Here is a 14662-nt window from a genome sequence, read left to right on the forward strand (position 1 = left end):
TTGTTTGTTACAAATGCCTTGTTTTTATCATTCAAAACTTAAATAGAGAATATCTGAGTAATTAAGATAAACTAGGTATTTTGCCTGCACTTGCGGGCTTAATAATTTTATAAAATTTTGTAAAGAAATATATTATCAATTCAAAAAAATTTGAATAAGTTATTTTCATGCTTTTTAAATATTTAATAATTAATTTAATATTAATTTTTCTATATACGCTAAAGTTTTTTATTTTAATAAAATATCTATTATTATGTAAAATAATCCTCAAAACATTTATATATACAAAAAAATATACATAAAACTATATACATGAATTTATATTTATTTTAATATAATATAGTAAAAGATAGAATATTTATGGGATTTGAAGGTTAAAACCCCTCAACTAATTGTTTTATATATTGACATATAATAAAAAATTATCTAAAATTATTTATTGAAATTTAAAATTGAGTATAAAATATGATTAGTATTTTTTGAATAATATTAAGTTATATGTTTTCTGTGCGTTTTTAGGTTTAAATTTTTAGTATTTAAATTATTTGTTAAAATATGTTTTCGGATAACAACACAAAATATATAGGAATTATCTTTTATTTTAAAATATATCTTTCAGATTTTGGATAAATTTTTTTATTATTAATAATAACTTATCTAACCAAATAATTTTAAATTCGTTTTTATATTTTAGTTAATTTATAGATTTTATTCATTAAGGGTATAAACGATATTAACCACTTTAACTTTTAACGTGAGAGCTCTGTTGCAAAAATTTACTTCGCAAATAATAGTATAGATTTGTCCACTATAGTAACAAATGATGACACAAACAGGGTTAGACCTATCAAAACCGAAAATGTAATAACCCCACCGACCAAAAAACGGACATAAAAAAACTCCCGCAAACTGTGGCTATTGAAACGTTACACCATATGATATGAGCCACCTGGATTTCAAATTCCAACTCGATATGATGGTTCATTTCTCCTTGGTAGTAGACAGAGTAGTTCACAGGTCATCGCGTATCTGCTTTTACAACTTGAGCGATGTTAATATCCAACACAACTTACAAGAACCTCCTTGACCATTTAGTGGTGTGTTCACCCACCATTTAGTGGTGTGTTCATCCACCATTTGTATAAGACAACTCAAAGTCTCGACTTACCCTTGATAACATCTTTTTCTGACCTACGTACATTTATGATGAGTGCCTTGTCCTATATGTTTTCGCACTCATGGTTAGGGATGTCGGGCGGGTTGTCTATGGGGGTGTCCAAATTATTATGGGTTAATATGGACACATCCAGATTCCACCAAATTTAAATAGGTTTAAATGGGTAAGTCTAATTGGACTCATGGACAAAACCTGGCAAAACCATTTGGACATTGGGCAGCCCAAATAGCTAAAATATCTAGGTTTAAAAAATTAAGAAAAAAAATTACAGTTTTAATTTGTTTTACCAAAATCATAAAATCGAGTTTTCACCAAAACCGAAAAAATCATATTTTCCTGTAAAAATTGCATTTTCTCCATCAAAACCATAAAATCATGTTTTTCTGCCAAAACTGCAAAATCGCAATTTTTCGTTAAAATTACATTTTCTTGGTCAAAACCGCAAAATCATGTTTTTCTGAAACTGAAAGTCATATTTTTCATCAAAATCAAATTTTCTCGTCAAAAATTTAAATTGAAAAATAATAAAGTTTAAGTCTATAATATATACTAAATTTAGTATATTTTCATCTTTTACCATAAAAATTAGGTTATTTATATTCAATAGGCTTCTGGACCCCATGAACAGCCCAACTGATCATGATATTTTTTGGATATGGTCTTATTTGGACATGATTTTATTTGGGTGTCGATCAAAACTGTCCACCAAAAAGACACATCTATATGGACACACTCAAATAAGCATAACCCGCCCATTTGACATCTCTATTCGTTCTCCAGTCCCGCGGTTGAGAATCTCCTTCTCACAAATGCAAACTGTGCTAAAAAACATAGCATGGTTGCAACTTGCAACATTTATTTTAAAAAAGATTTTGTGTTGTGGAATGGAGTTGGAGGTGGAAGCTGCTAAATTTGCATTCAAGAGTAATAAACAAATTTTGCATCTCCATAGATCAAAAGTTTTAGTTTAAAATTTACACAAAAGCTTGAGTTTTTAACATGTGTGTATGAAATATATGTCTATTTATAAACCTATACAATCAAATATTCATTTTTTAGAATGTACTTATTCCAATTGTCATAATACCTGTTTGTGAAAACGAACTATTTCCACGACTGCAGTGATTAGTATGTGTATATATATGTATCGCTTAATTATTATTATATATATTGTGTGTATTTAAAAACAAATGTACAAAAATAGTTAGGAGATTTGTCTTTTATCGTCCAGTTAGGAGATTTATTCCTGCAAGAAAGCTAAAAGACAAACGTGAGCTCAACAATATGACCAAATCTTGGGTTGTAATTAAAATATGCATGCACTAACAGTTGTCTCTAGCTCTATAGAACATTGGTCTAAACCCCCCTCTCCCCAGATTAATTCTCAACGCCAGATAATAAATCTATATATGAACTTCATGTTAATTTCTTATGAAACTAACTAGTTGCTAGTTAATTAAACGCACATAAAGTTTTAGCTGGTGATAAATCATTATGAAAAAAAAATCATTTTTAAGCTCCTCATACTATGTGTCATATTTATACAGACCAACTAATCATTGAATACTGATCATATCGCATCTTGAAACATTCCTATTATAATTTTTTTTTATTTAACCACATATATATGTATGTGTAGATGCCTTTTCATGGTGATCCACTTACTTATCTCTTACCTTAGGCCTGATTTGAGTCTCCATCTTCTTCTTCCTTCTTCTTTCTTCCCTTGGCCTTCACCATCTTCTCTCTTTTGAACTCTTTTTTTTTCCATAATTTCTCACGAAATTATGTTTTTTCATTAAGATTCATTTTTTTCTTAATATGTTTTGTGATTTATCAAGAGAGGCTTCACCAAAAGATGAAAGAAGCATAGAATCGAAAGAGAGGCTGTTCTTTTATTCTTCTACTTTTTCTTTTATGATTTTTTCTCCGATCAATCTTTAAGATTGATTTCAGCTAAAATTCTCGTAAGTCATATACTACTTTTTGTAAACATTGAAACAAAACAAACCAATTATAGTGCTCATGTATTAAACTGATGTAGTTGTGTATATATGATGATCGTCTTAACAATCATTCATTTTGAATTAAAATACTGTCAAATTATATAATACCAGCATCAATGTGTTTCTTTTATACAGTTAAGTTTTGATGCTTGAGATCTTACAATAAAAGTTGTAGTCAAAGGCATTTCAATCTTGTTGTACAGAAAACCTTATTCATATATCACATGCATTTAGGTACTAGTTTCACTTTATTGTCTTCTCCTTTGTTTCTTTCTTTATTTTGTATATATGAATGTATATGATTTATTAGTAAAACACTAAAACCTTCATGTTTTTTGCTAATGAAAAGAAAACTTTGAAGTGGGAGAGAGGAGATTGTTTGCTGGGCTTCTTCAACTATCACCTAGAAAGGATACTATTTTTCTAGTAATCAAGTTTACAAAACAATAACCAAGACAAGTTTAGTCTGCATTTTTGTGATCTCTTCAACATGGCAATGAAAATGAAGGGCATCTACAAAGGCTTCAAATGTATCTCTCAAATATTTGGTAATCTTTCCCATTTTCTCTTCATATACTATCTTAATTAAGTTTCTCCTCGTGCTACTACTACTTTAACAAATGCTATGGGTCAACATAATTCCTTTTTATGTAGCACGAACATTTGGTCACTTAAACCTAATGGCTGTCACATATAATATATTGCGTCCACATAGTTTTTTTTCGCTTCTCTTAATGTATCAAGAAAGTTAATCACTTATACATAAGATACTTTGTTTCATTATTAGTTTTAAGGAAATGTCCTTATGTTTCAGAAAATATAACTATCTATACATTCTGATGTGAAAATAATTATTATTATTATTTTCAGCCGGGGAGAAAGAGAGTGATGAAATAGAAATTGGGTATCCAACAAATGTAAAACATGTCTCTCATATTGGCTGGGAGGGTTCTTCTAGTAGTGGTCCTGGTTGGGTAAGTTCTTTTGCTGTTTTCCTTTTTCTTGGCTAATACATATGTGAGAACTAAAGTTATACTAACAAGTAAAACCAAAAATGTCAATAAGTAATTTATAGCTAATTTATGAACTTTTTTATTATTATGAAGATGAGTGAGTTCAAGGTCGGAGCTGAGGTTTTGTCTCCAAGGGCATCATCGTTTAGTAATGCAAGACCTTCTACTTCTTTTTTCACCTCGTCTTCAACCGGTTAGTTCTTTTAATCAGTGTTTTTTTTTTGTCAAGAATAATCAGTGTTTTCTTTCCAATGAAAAATTGGTCATCTTAGTAAGCATTGTGTTAATTAGAGTATACTTGATAGATAGTTATATTTGCGTTGTTTTTGTATATGCAGATTTTGATCAAGGGTCGAGTAAACGAACAATATCTGATACACTAAGAGATGTACCTCCAGTTACTCCAATAAATTTACCTAAACATAGCAACAAGAAAAGTAGTAGAAGAAAGAAGTCAGCTTCATCATCATCATCTCCAAAATCTTCAAGATCATCTATTTTTTCTAAATCTTCGTATAAATCAACTGTATCCCAACTAATCTAAACATATAAGAGTAGGTGCAAGAAAGAAAGAAAAAGTCAAAAGTTTGATCGCCTTTGTGCATAATTGAGGGGGATTTTTTTGCTGATTATTTTTTTTTATTTTTTCATATATGTAGACATGTGTTCAAAGTTTGAATGTTTTATGTAAATAAAAAGACTAGGAAAAAAAAATTGAAAGTAGAGGCAAAACTATTTAGAGAAAAAAAATCGAAACTTTGAGACGTTTTTATCCAAGTCTCGAAGAAGTATCACACCTTCATTTTGGAGACAACGTTAAATATCTCCAGAAAATGGGTCATATTTTCCAAAAGTGAATACTATATTATTATGTAATGATACTCATTTGAACTTTAGAGATAGTTGACTATTCAAACAGACTTATTATTACATGCGAATCGCATGATGCGATAGATAAAAAAGCTATAGACCAAATAATGTATGGCGAGAGAGGAGATCTGGGGACCTTATGTTAAGCTCTCCTGCCTTGAACTTGTTTCTAGTATCAATAGTTCTTATCCACTGCGGATAGCGCCCTCATGATCTTGAATTTGATCTCATCAGGGGTAAAATCTATAAATAAAACTCTACTTATCAATAAATTATCTCCCCCGTATGCTTTATTTAACTTAAATACACAAGACGGTTTACTTTTTCAACGATTTTACTATCAAAGTCTTACACTTTTTCTCGGTTTTTTTACTTAATAAGATATATTTAAAAGTTAATACGCAACAGATCGATTTATCATTCCTTCTAATTGTAGAGTTTTGCACCGTTGTCTCATTGTTTCTTCGGGTTTTTGGGTATTCGCCGCTGTTTTGTGATTTTTTTAATATTTACTAATTCTAATGTTTGACATATGTGATTATAAGATTCTAATGTTTGATAGATATAAAATTTTATTATAAATATGGCTTTGATAATTTAGGTACTTATAAAACGGTATCTCTTGTACAGCATTAGATAGAAATTCTTTCATGTCTGAGAGATATATAAGGGGATGGTAGACTCTCTCCTTTCTCTCTCTTAAGAATCCTTGAGAGAAAAAGTCTGAGTCGTGGTGGTTCCCTCTTGTTTGATCTTGTCCCGACATCTGTGGTTCCGTTCCTGTTTGGAGCTACATGTCTAGTGTTCTGTTCCAGTATCGCACCTATCGTGGGGTGGATGTGCCTTTTGACTCTGGGGCCGTGCCGTTCCTTCTTCGGCGGTGGTCGCCGGCTATCGTACTTTCGGAAGTGCTCGAGTGATGTGATGTTTTCGTTTCGTGTTTGGTGATGTGAGTTTGGATGAGCTCTCGATTCTAATCGATGATGCTCTCCAAAACTCGTTTGTTTGCGTGGTGGCTGCTGAATCTCCTAAACCTTCAATACAGTCGTTTTCAATACAGTCGTTGGAGGTGGTTTTTCGGTGGATGTGGTCAAGTTCCCGGTTATTCTCCAGAGGTTAATTGATTTGGTTTGTTCATGCTTGTCGATGAAGACAGTGGAAGCTCGTGGTCCGGTAAGATGTTGGTGGTGCGTCGCTGAGAGGTCCCGGCAGATCAAGCCAAAAGAGACGCTGACGGTTCAACTTTAAGCCACATGTTTTTCTTTTTGGTGTGTGGGTAACACGTGGGTTTGAAGAGTGGATCACTATCTATTTCTCTTTTGGGCTTGGAAATAGTTGAAGGCATGGTTGGTCTTTTGTTTCTGTATGTTTTTTACAGGCTAGTCTTTGGGCCCTGTATTTCTGTAGTTTATATTATGCCTCTGAGCCTTTATAAAATATTTTCAGTGAAAAAAAAAAAGGTACTTATAAATCGGTGAAGCATTAGATCTATTAAATTTATTATTTTTCAAAAGTTTTCAAGCTATATCATTAAACATTAATATAAGCTGCGAACAAATCCCCCACTAGTTTCAATAAAAAAAAAAGGTAAAACAACCATTTCTTTGGTCAACTTTATATCATTTTAGTAGAGCATCTCCGGCTTAGAGTTTTTGTTGAATACTCAGAAATAAAATAATTAAAATTTGAAAGGTAGAGAAAAACAGAAACTTTTTTTATTAATATTTTTTTTTGAAATTCTCTACAGAAACTCTTTAGCTATTTCAACTTGAGAATAATTTTAAAACTTAACTATTTAATAGAACATATTAAAATAATAATATTTTATGATTAAGATTCTTAATATAAGTTTCGCCGTTGAAAATATTCTTAGTGATCAACTATCTATACGATGAATATGACGGCATGAAAAGTCTTAACCACAACTTGATAAAAAAAAATTTAAAATGTAAGTGAGGGAGAACTTTGAAACTATAAAGACAAATAAAATCGATATTAGAAATAGTTTACACAATTCTTATAAACAACCAAAATTTACACCGCTAGCAAAAAAAAAAGCAACCAAACTTTGATTTTAAACAGTTTTTATCATGCAACTGTGGGAGTACTCCGGCGACTTAGGAATCATTTGCGTAAAGAATTACCTTGATAACTTGAAGGGCATGTTGCCAACTCAGTCTCTTTACATATAGACATTGACTTCTCTATATTAGAGCATATATTGGTTGGGAAAACATATAAAATTATAAATTGAACCAATTGACAACTATACATATTGGTTTGAAAGAAACAAACAAAGATGACTAAATAGTACTACAAATTGAGCCAAGTCCCAGCCCACTAGTTTAGCATTTTTTAAGAGAGGAAAATAAATTAGTTATTGGACAGGAAAAAGTCTCAAAAGTCTTAACTATAGTTTACTAGTAATTAGTAACACTTATATGTATCACATATTTTCTAAATTGTACTACTAAACATTTTAAGGAAAAAATGCGTATCTATATCAATTAAAAACAGAATTATCATATGAAAGTAAATTTGCATTTAAGTGGAATATTACAGAAAAAATAGATTATTTTATTTATGGAATATTACAGAAAATAGACTATTTTAAAAACACTATGGCTAGAAGCCTAGAACTTTCATTCATGGTAGTAGTTAAAACATCTTACAATACTAAAAGGGAAATATGAAGCCTTCTCAGCCTATCCACCTCATCAAATTAAATCAACCAATTAGAAGACTCTAATATGCCACGTCTCACTCCAACCATAGATCGTTCAACGACACCTCTTGCCCTCCCATCGGAAAATTCATTTCTCTGCAATTTGTTGCTAAGGTGTATTAATGTCGACCCCCACTTTTCATTTAATTATGATTTTACTCCTCTATTCACGAGAGATCGTTCCAATTCCCTTTGTTTCTCCTCCGATATAAACTCATTCGAGTCTGTAGATCTTTCCAGCTTCTACCACTGGACAAAATACTTGCCTCTGGTTCTCCATCGTTACACTGACGTGATGGAGAAGCTCACACGCTTGGATCCGGTGACGTCATCTTCCACCAAGGATACATATCCTTAATCTGAGAGACTTTTGTGTGCTTGCATGTTTGACCCAAGATACTTCGTCAGAGACACGATTCCCTCCGTCGTATCCACCGCTATAGTTTTCTTCGTTTAATGTTGAGATTTTGGCCATCACACCCAATGTTTACGTGCTCGACAGTTTGAGAGTGTTGTCAAGCCAAAGGTATTGCTTATCATTTTAGTAGTGTTTTTTTTGAAATATGTTTTATGTCTGGTTGTGAATTTGGAATTGTTCAAAACAGATCCACTATATGCGACTACTGGACCTGGGATATGGAAAGTCACAGGTGCAAGGAAGTATCTCAACGAACAGAACCACGCGTTAATGTGAGAAATAGCCCCATATTTAGCACAATGGTTCTGGTTTGAATATATGCCTATGCAATGTTCTTCTCTCTAACTATTGTTCTGATTATTTTTATTTTCAGGAAAGCACTTACTCTTCTCCTATTAATTTGTAATACATATTCCATATTTCTTGCAGGCGACTGAAGGGGTTCCGGACAGACACTATCCTGCCACGTGGAAGCTTGATGTCACCATTGTTTCAAGGAAGTCAAAAATGAGCTTTGACTTTGCTCAAACATTCGACAACTAAAAGGCAGAGAACAAGATCAGTGAAGAACAGAAACAACTTCATGGGAAACGAAGTCGACCAAAGGGAGGATTTGATTACTATGCTGTTCATCCTCGGTTCAGTTCATTTTGAACTTATAGCTCTCTAACTAATAGTTCACTTCGAGTCTCACTCCTCACTCCTCTCTCCTCAGATCCTTTGTTGCCAACTCCTTCGCTGGCCGCTTTTGGACCATCACGTTTGCTTCCATCATCTACCAAAATTATTTCTTGACTTTAATCATAATCGTTGACTAATTCAAGTTAGTGAGAAGTATACTATTATTCGTTTGAAATAAAATATATTTAACTAAATATAACATATAGTTTCAACTACCCCCAATATTAATAATATAATAGAGAAATTTCAGATTATGAATCTGTTTGACTATATGTCAGTATTAAAAAGTAAAATAAAGTATCTTTAATACATAAAACTTAATAAGATCATTTACACATGCGGAAGCTCAAAACCATTGTATCATATTCTCTCTACAAATGTGGAAGTTAAAGCAAATCCGACTTCTAATTGTTACATCTACCTAATGGTCATTTATGTGAAAAATTATATAAAGAAAAAGCAAGATAGATTTAAATAATTAATTATTCCACTCTATGATATTTTATAATTTATTTAGTTAAATGGTTTAATTTGACATAATAATATGCATTTTAATTAAATTTTCTTCAAATATATAAAGAAAAAAATACTTATGATGATATAATATATGTGTGTGTATATATCATAATCCAACCCAACAAATACTTATGATGATATACTATTTACATGGTGGAAAACTATTTTCACTTTAGTTCAATTTTTTTCATAAGTAAAGGTAAATTAATATTTGTGTTGATATATTGACTAAGAAAGTTATCGTATATCAAACCCACTGAAGTTTTGTTTATTTTTTCTTCACTTTTTAAAATATTGTGTAATATTTTATAACACTGGATGACGATTTATAGAGAGAATTTTTAAAAAAGGTTTTGAAAAATTATATTTGGAGAGTAAATAAAATAATATAATAAAATAGTTTACTGATCAAAAATATATATAGCATAAAAATATAAGCAGATAATCCGCGCATAGCGCAGAATAAGCTCTAGTTATTTATAAATAGAGTATTTTACCATCATTCACGATTATAAATGATACTTTTCCATTAAGTTACGTATTTTAACTTGTACATACTTCCTAAATAAAATCTTATTAAATATTTATTTCTAATCGTTTAAATAATTAAATAAGACCATAGTTGAACCGGACGATGCGACTTTAATTGAGAGTATTACACTGATCGGATACAAACCACAAATAAAAATGAATGATATTTTACACTATCAGGAAGATATACTATTAAGTCTGGATATGAATCGGAACATCAATACCCAAGTAAAGCACGTCAAGCACTAGTTTTTGGCCCAGACACTAAGTTTTTGCAAACTCATTCTTGGAAAATGAATTCCAAAGTTAAACATTTTCTTAACAAATTATTTCAGGTTGCTTACAGGTTAGGAGAAATCTCAATACTATAAGGAAAAAATGTCAATACACATTGTAATATATGTGGAGCAGAAGATGAAATGAATAGTAATGCATTTTTGAATGTCTATCGGCTATTCAAGTATGGATTCTTTCAAGAATTTCTACATATCCTAGCTTTTCAATGCAATCGGTTTACGCGAATATGGACTTTTTTTTTGGAGAATTGCATCACACATAGAAGATAATCACTTTGTTTGGATTTTATGGTATATTTGGAATGGACGTAACGAAAAGGTTTTTACGGTATTGATAAAGTTCTCAGAAATACTTTACAGTTGGCAGAAACATAGGCGATTTTATAGAATGAGGAATAATTTGTAATGGTGCACAAGCTTACACAAACAACATCCACACAAAGTAGGGATGAGGAAACAAATAACACACTATGCTGAGTGAGACGATGATGTTTTATGGATGGGTCCTGAAAGGATAAAAACTTATGTTCACAAATTGGTTGGTATAGTACATTAGAAGAATTTGAAAGATTGATGGGAACAAGAAATACAAGAGGCTCCCTATCACTCTTATATTCTTATATGTGAAACTGAAGCTTTCATTTGGGCGATGGAAAGCATGAAAAGTTTCAGACAATTTCATGTGACTTTTGCAACATATTGTTCTCAGCTATTAAAAATGGTTTAGGAACTTGAAAAATGACCTGATTTTGCAATTTAACTGAAAAAATACAAAGACCGAATGAGAGTTTCAGAACGTTTGATATAAAGCACGTAACTATGACTCAAAACACAAGAGGCGGATAATCTTGCATGTGGTTACTTTTACTTTGTAAATATAGACACGGAGTCCCATTTTGATTAAGAGAGTTGTAATAGAATTTGTTTATGTTTTTTTATAACTAACTGTAGTGATCCCTATAGTGGAAGTCGGAAAGTACAGTCCTACGATAGAGAAACGCCGGAAACCTAGAGAGCAGTAGCTAAGACAAGATGAAACAAACATTACACATCACAAGATCCAGATCGAAATCTCAGATCTAAGAGAAAAATAGAACACGAGCGAGGGAAAGAAGGTGTAAGGGTTGTGAAACACCCTCTCCGATGAACACATATGGATTGCAAATCTCGATGTCACCGGAACTTCCCGCTGGCCGGCAAAACCAGCCATCCGTACGCAGTTAATCTTCAAAGCAAGAGTAATCCTCGGAGGCATCCCGCGGCCTCGATCGACGGAATCCATAGAAAGCCGACTCTCGAGCCCTTCTATGCCAAGTGCTGCTGCTACCTCACCTTTGCGCTGCTGCCACCTCACCGTCGCGCTGCTGCCAAGCGCTGCTGCTACCATTGAATTGAGTATTTGAAATACTTATATATATTTCAAATATATATATATATACACTATTACTTTCAGATATTTTGGATTACCTGTTTAGGTTCGGTTAATACCATTTCGAGTTCAGATATGCTACTACCACCCCACTAGATCCGTTCGGATATTTTTACATTTCAGTTTGGATATTGGGTTGTTTTTCGGTTCGGATCGATTTCGGATCTTGGGTTCCGGATTTTGTGCCAGCCTTGGTCCACACTATACTTTACTAGTAATATGTAGTAACACTTTATACGTATCACATATGTTCTAAATTGTACTTTTAACATTTCAAGAAGAAAATGAATTTAACATTATAGTCTACACCAAACAAAATTATGATTCGAATAAAAACAAAAATAGAATTGAAGTTGAAAATGTGGACCAAAATGAATTTCTACAAACTGAAATTTTACTACATAAAATTATATGATTCGGTCCATGTGTATATATGGCTTCTTCTTTTGTTCAACATATGGCTTCTTATTTTTCCACATTTTGAATATATTTCATATTTAACTTTGTTGGTGCTTTGTTTAAAAATTACAGTTGAAAGGATAAGACTGAAAATAAAAAGAACATAAAAAGAGAAAATTTCAAAACCTAAAATTGGACCAGTTCTACCGAAACAAACCAGTTGACCAAAGGACAAAAAGAAAAAAATCAGGACAAAGAACTCAGCCGAAACTTTACCGCCAGAACGGTCGCTGCATCTACTAAACCCAATTGTCCACCAAAAATATGCAGAGTTTGAACTGAGCAAAGCATACCGTTTCCAAAATTGAAGAGAGCTTAATCTGAAAACAAAGGAGAGAGGGAAAGAAAAAGAAACATGAAGATGCCTTTGCCGCAACCATCACGGCCTAAGCACAACAGCAAAGCCGACCAGCTCGAAAGCAAGAAAAGAAGCTTGATAAACGCATGCATGTTATGGGAAGTTATACGGAACTGAATAATATTCTGGTGTACCAAAAACCGGATAGCCTCCCCGCCACTAGAAGGCTCCATCTCGAATCCCTGCATACCATCTTCGCAATAAGTTACAAGGAGAAAGGAACTCAATGGTAGTTTTGTAACGGATCAAAACGCACCCTCACATTTTATTTTCTCACTGGTAAACCACCAATACCACACGGCTTCGACTGAAAAAATTGCAAACCCATTTAAATATAGAAATGTCTACTCGTTTGATAAAAATAAATAAATAAGTGTACAAATCAGCTATTCACACACAAATTCTTACATTCTTTATTGTTTGCTACAAACTTTCCAAATATAAAGAACAATTACATGAGAGCATCTCTAGTGTAAAACTTCATTTTTTTTCAAATAGAGAATTGCATATAGATTGAGTTTTACTTAAATGTCAATGCACCACCTCAATTATAGATTAAGTCCATTTTTACTTGATTATTTTTACTTAATTATAGAATGGAAAATGGAGAAGATTTTACCCATATTATATTCCATTTTCAAGTTAAAAATAGAATATGTTTGAAGATATTCTAAATAACTCATGTAATGAAATAGAATTTGAAAATTTGAAATAAGCAAATAAAATATCAAAAATCATTTAAAAAAAATTAAAGGAAACGAAAAAATAAATATTTTAGAAGCAATAAATGAGTTTGTTGGTGGGTAACAGTAGCACTCTTTCCCACTAGCTGATTATTGGAAGCGTGACGTCCCGTTGCTCTTGCTCCTAGTATTTCATTTCCTTTAGTTTACGGAAATACCTTTGCAATATCCATTAAATTACCCTCTGATCCAACACACTCTAATGTTTCCAATTTTAACGCCAGAACTACGTGCCGTGTACTAATCAATCGCTGATACGGTTTCTTTTTTTGGTAACAATGTTAAAAAAAAAAAATTTACCAAAAAAAAAAAAACAATGTTAAATTCCATTACCATTTTCAGATTCTTTACAGAATGACAGAGGCAACAAGGAAACAGAGAGCATAAATAAATCTAAACACAAACTTCATCCAAAATGGTTGGGACTGACTTGAAGCTAAGAATCTAAGGCCAAGGATACTAGACAGTTTGAAACGCTTGCCGTTTGCCGTTTTGTTAATTTTGCAGTATGGGACTGTGTGTGCATAAATACGGCGTCGACCTTGAGCGACCCAGGAAGAGACACTGTGCAGCTTCCTTTGAAGGTTTATGGTTAGGAACTAAATGACAGGTTTTTTTTTTGTTGAATCATTACAATCAATATTATTAAAAGGGAAGGAGTTCTAAAAAATCTACTTAAAACAAGTCATAGTTGGACCATTTCATTTAACTAGAATTCCTATTATTTCTCATACTACTAACTTAATTATTCTTCATTAAAAGCAAATTAGTCATAAAAAATGGTACTAACCTAATTATCTACTTATACGTTTACTATATACGCATTATTCCATCATAAATATTTTGAGCTAATATTAAATAATATCCACCCTATATTTATATAGTATATGGTTACTTGTGATTTATTTAATAGATAATACATTGGAAGACTATAAACAAAATATAATATCCATTGTAAAAAATACATTTTTTACAGAGATGAACCATTATTTTATATTAACCTTATTAACTAAATTGATTTCATTAACCATGTTATATATATGAACACTTCAACATTATCATTCACAAACTAAACGATGTTTGTTACAACTTAATATTCCAAGTTGGTTGTATTATTTTAATACCAAACCAGTTCCTATAAAAATCCATAGATATGATTATGGTCTACATAAAACTGGTTCAATCTTTTCATCTGCTATATTTTCAGAAAATAACTATTTATCTTCGGTTCTGTTAGATATTTAGTCTAACCAATTATAAATCGGTTAGTGATAACTTCTAAAACTTTGAAAACACTTTGTTATTTATTAACACTATATCGATACTTTAAAACATGTTAGCAGTAGAATTGTGTTTTAGAACGAAATCTACTTATTTTAAAAAATAATATTATTTTGAAAATAGTTTTGATACTATGTGTTATATTAAACATAGTTATAT

At 31.7% G+C, this 14662-nt stretch overlaps 1 protein-coding gene and 1 long non-coding RNA gene across 2 annotated transcripts; one reads left to right on the top strand and one right to left on the bottom strand.

The window, feature by feature from the left end:
* Positions 1–3: 3 nt before the first annotated feature.
* Positions 4–2948, bottom strand: LOC117128362. Its single transcript, XR_004451667.1, has 2 exons — positions 2854–2948; positions 4–2423 (listed from the first exon to the last, which is right to left on the bottom strand). It is a non-coding gene; the product is annotated as an uncharacterized LOC117128362 (long non-coding RNA).
* A 706-nt stretch (positions 2949–3654) lies between these two features.
* LOC103839803 (CRIB domain-containing protein RIC10) lies at positions 3655–7123 on the top strand. Its single transcript, XM_033280574.1, has 4 exons — positions 3655–3731; positions 4054–4157; positions 4290–4389; positions 4535–7123. Exons 1-4 carry the CDS (start codon positions 3674–3676, stop codon positions 4738–4740), a joined length of 468 nt encoding a protein of 155 aa, XP_033136465.1. The 5' UTR covers positions 3655–3673; the 3' UTR covers positions 4741–7123.
* Positions 7124–14662: the final 7539 nt, after the last annotated feature.

Source organism: Brassica rapa, chromosome A09 (assembly GCF_000309985.2).
Source record: "Brassica rapa cultivar Chiifu-401-42 chromosome A09, CAAS_Brap_v3.01, whole genome shotgun sequence".
Lineage (NCBI taxonomy): Eukaryota > Viridiplantae > Streptophyta > Magnoliopsida > Brassicales > Brassicaceae > Brassica > Brassica rapa.

Bases quoted from the DNA above. Each gene is read 5' to 3' on its own strand.
- LOC103839803 (XM_033280574.1), top strand. From the start codon at position 3,674: ATGGCAATGAAAATGAAGGGCATCTACAAAGGCTTCAAATGTATCTCT. The intron at 4,158-4,289 runs GTAAGTTCTTTT...ATTATTATGAAG, and splicing joins CTAGTAGTGGTCCTGGTTGG to ATGAGTGAGTTCAAGGTCGG. The intron at 4,390-4,534 runs GTTAGTTCTTTT...TTGTATATGCAG, and splicing joins TTTCACCTCGTCTTCAACCG to ATTTTGATCAAGGGTCGAGT.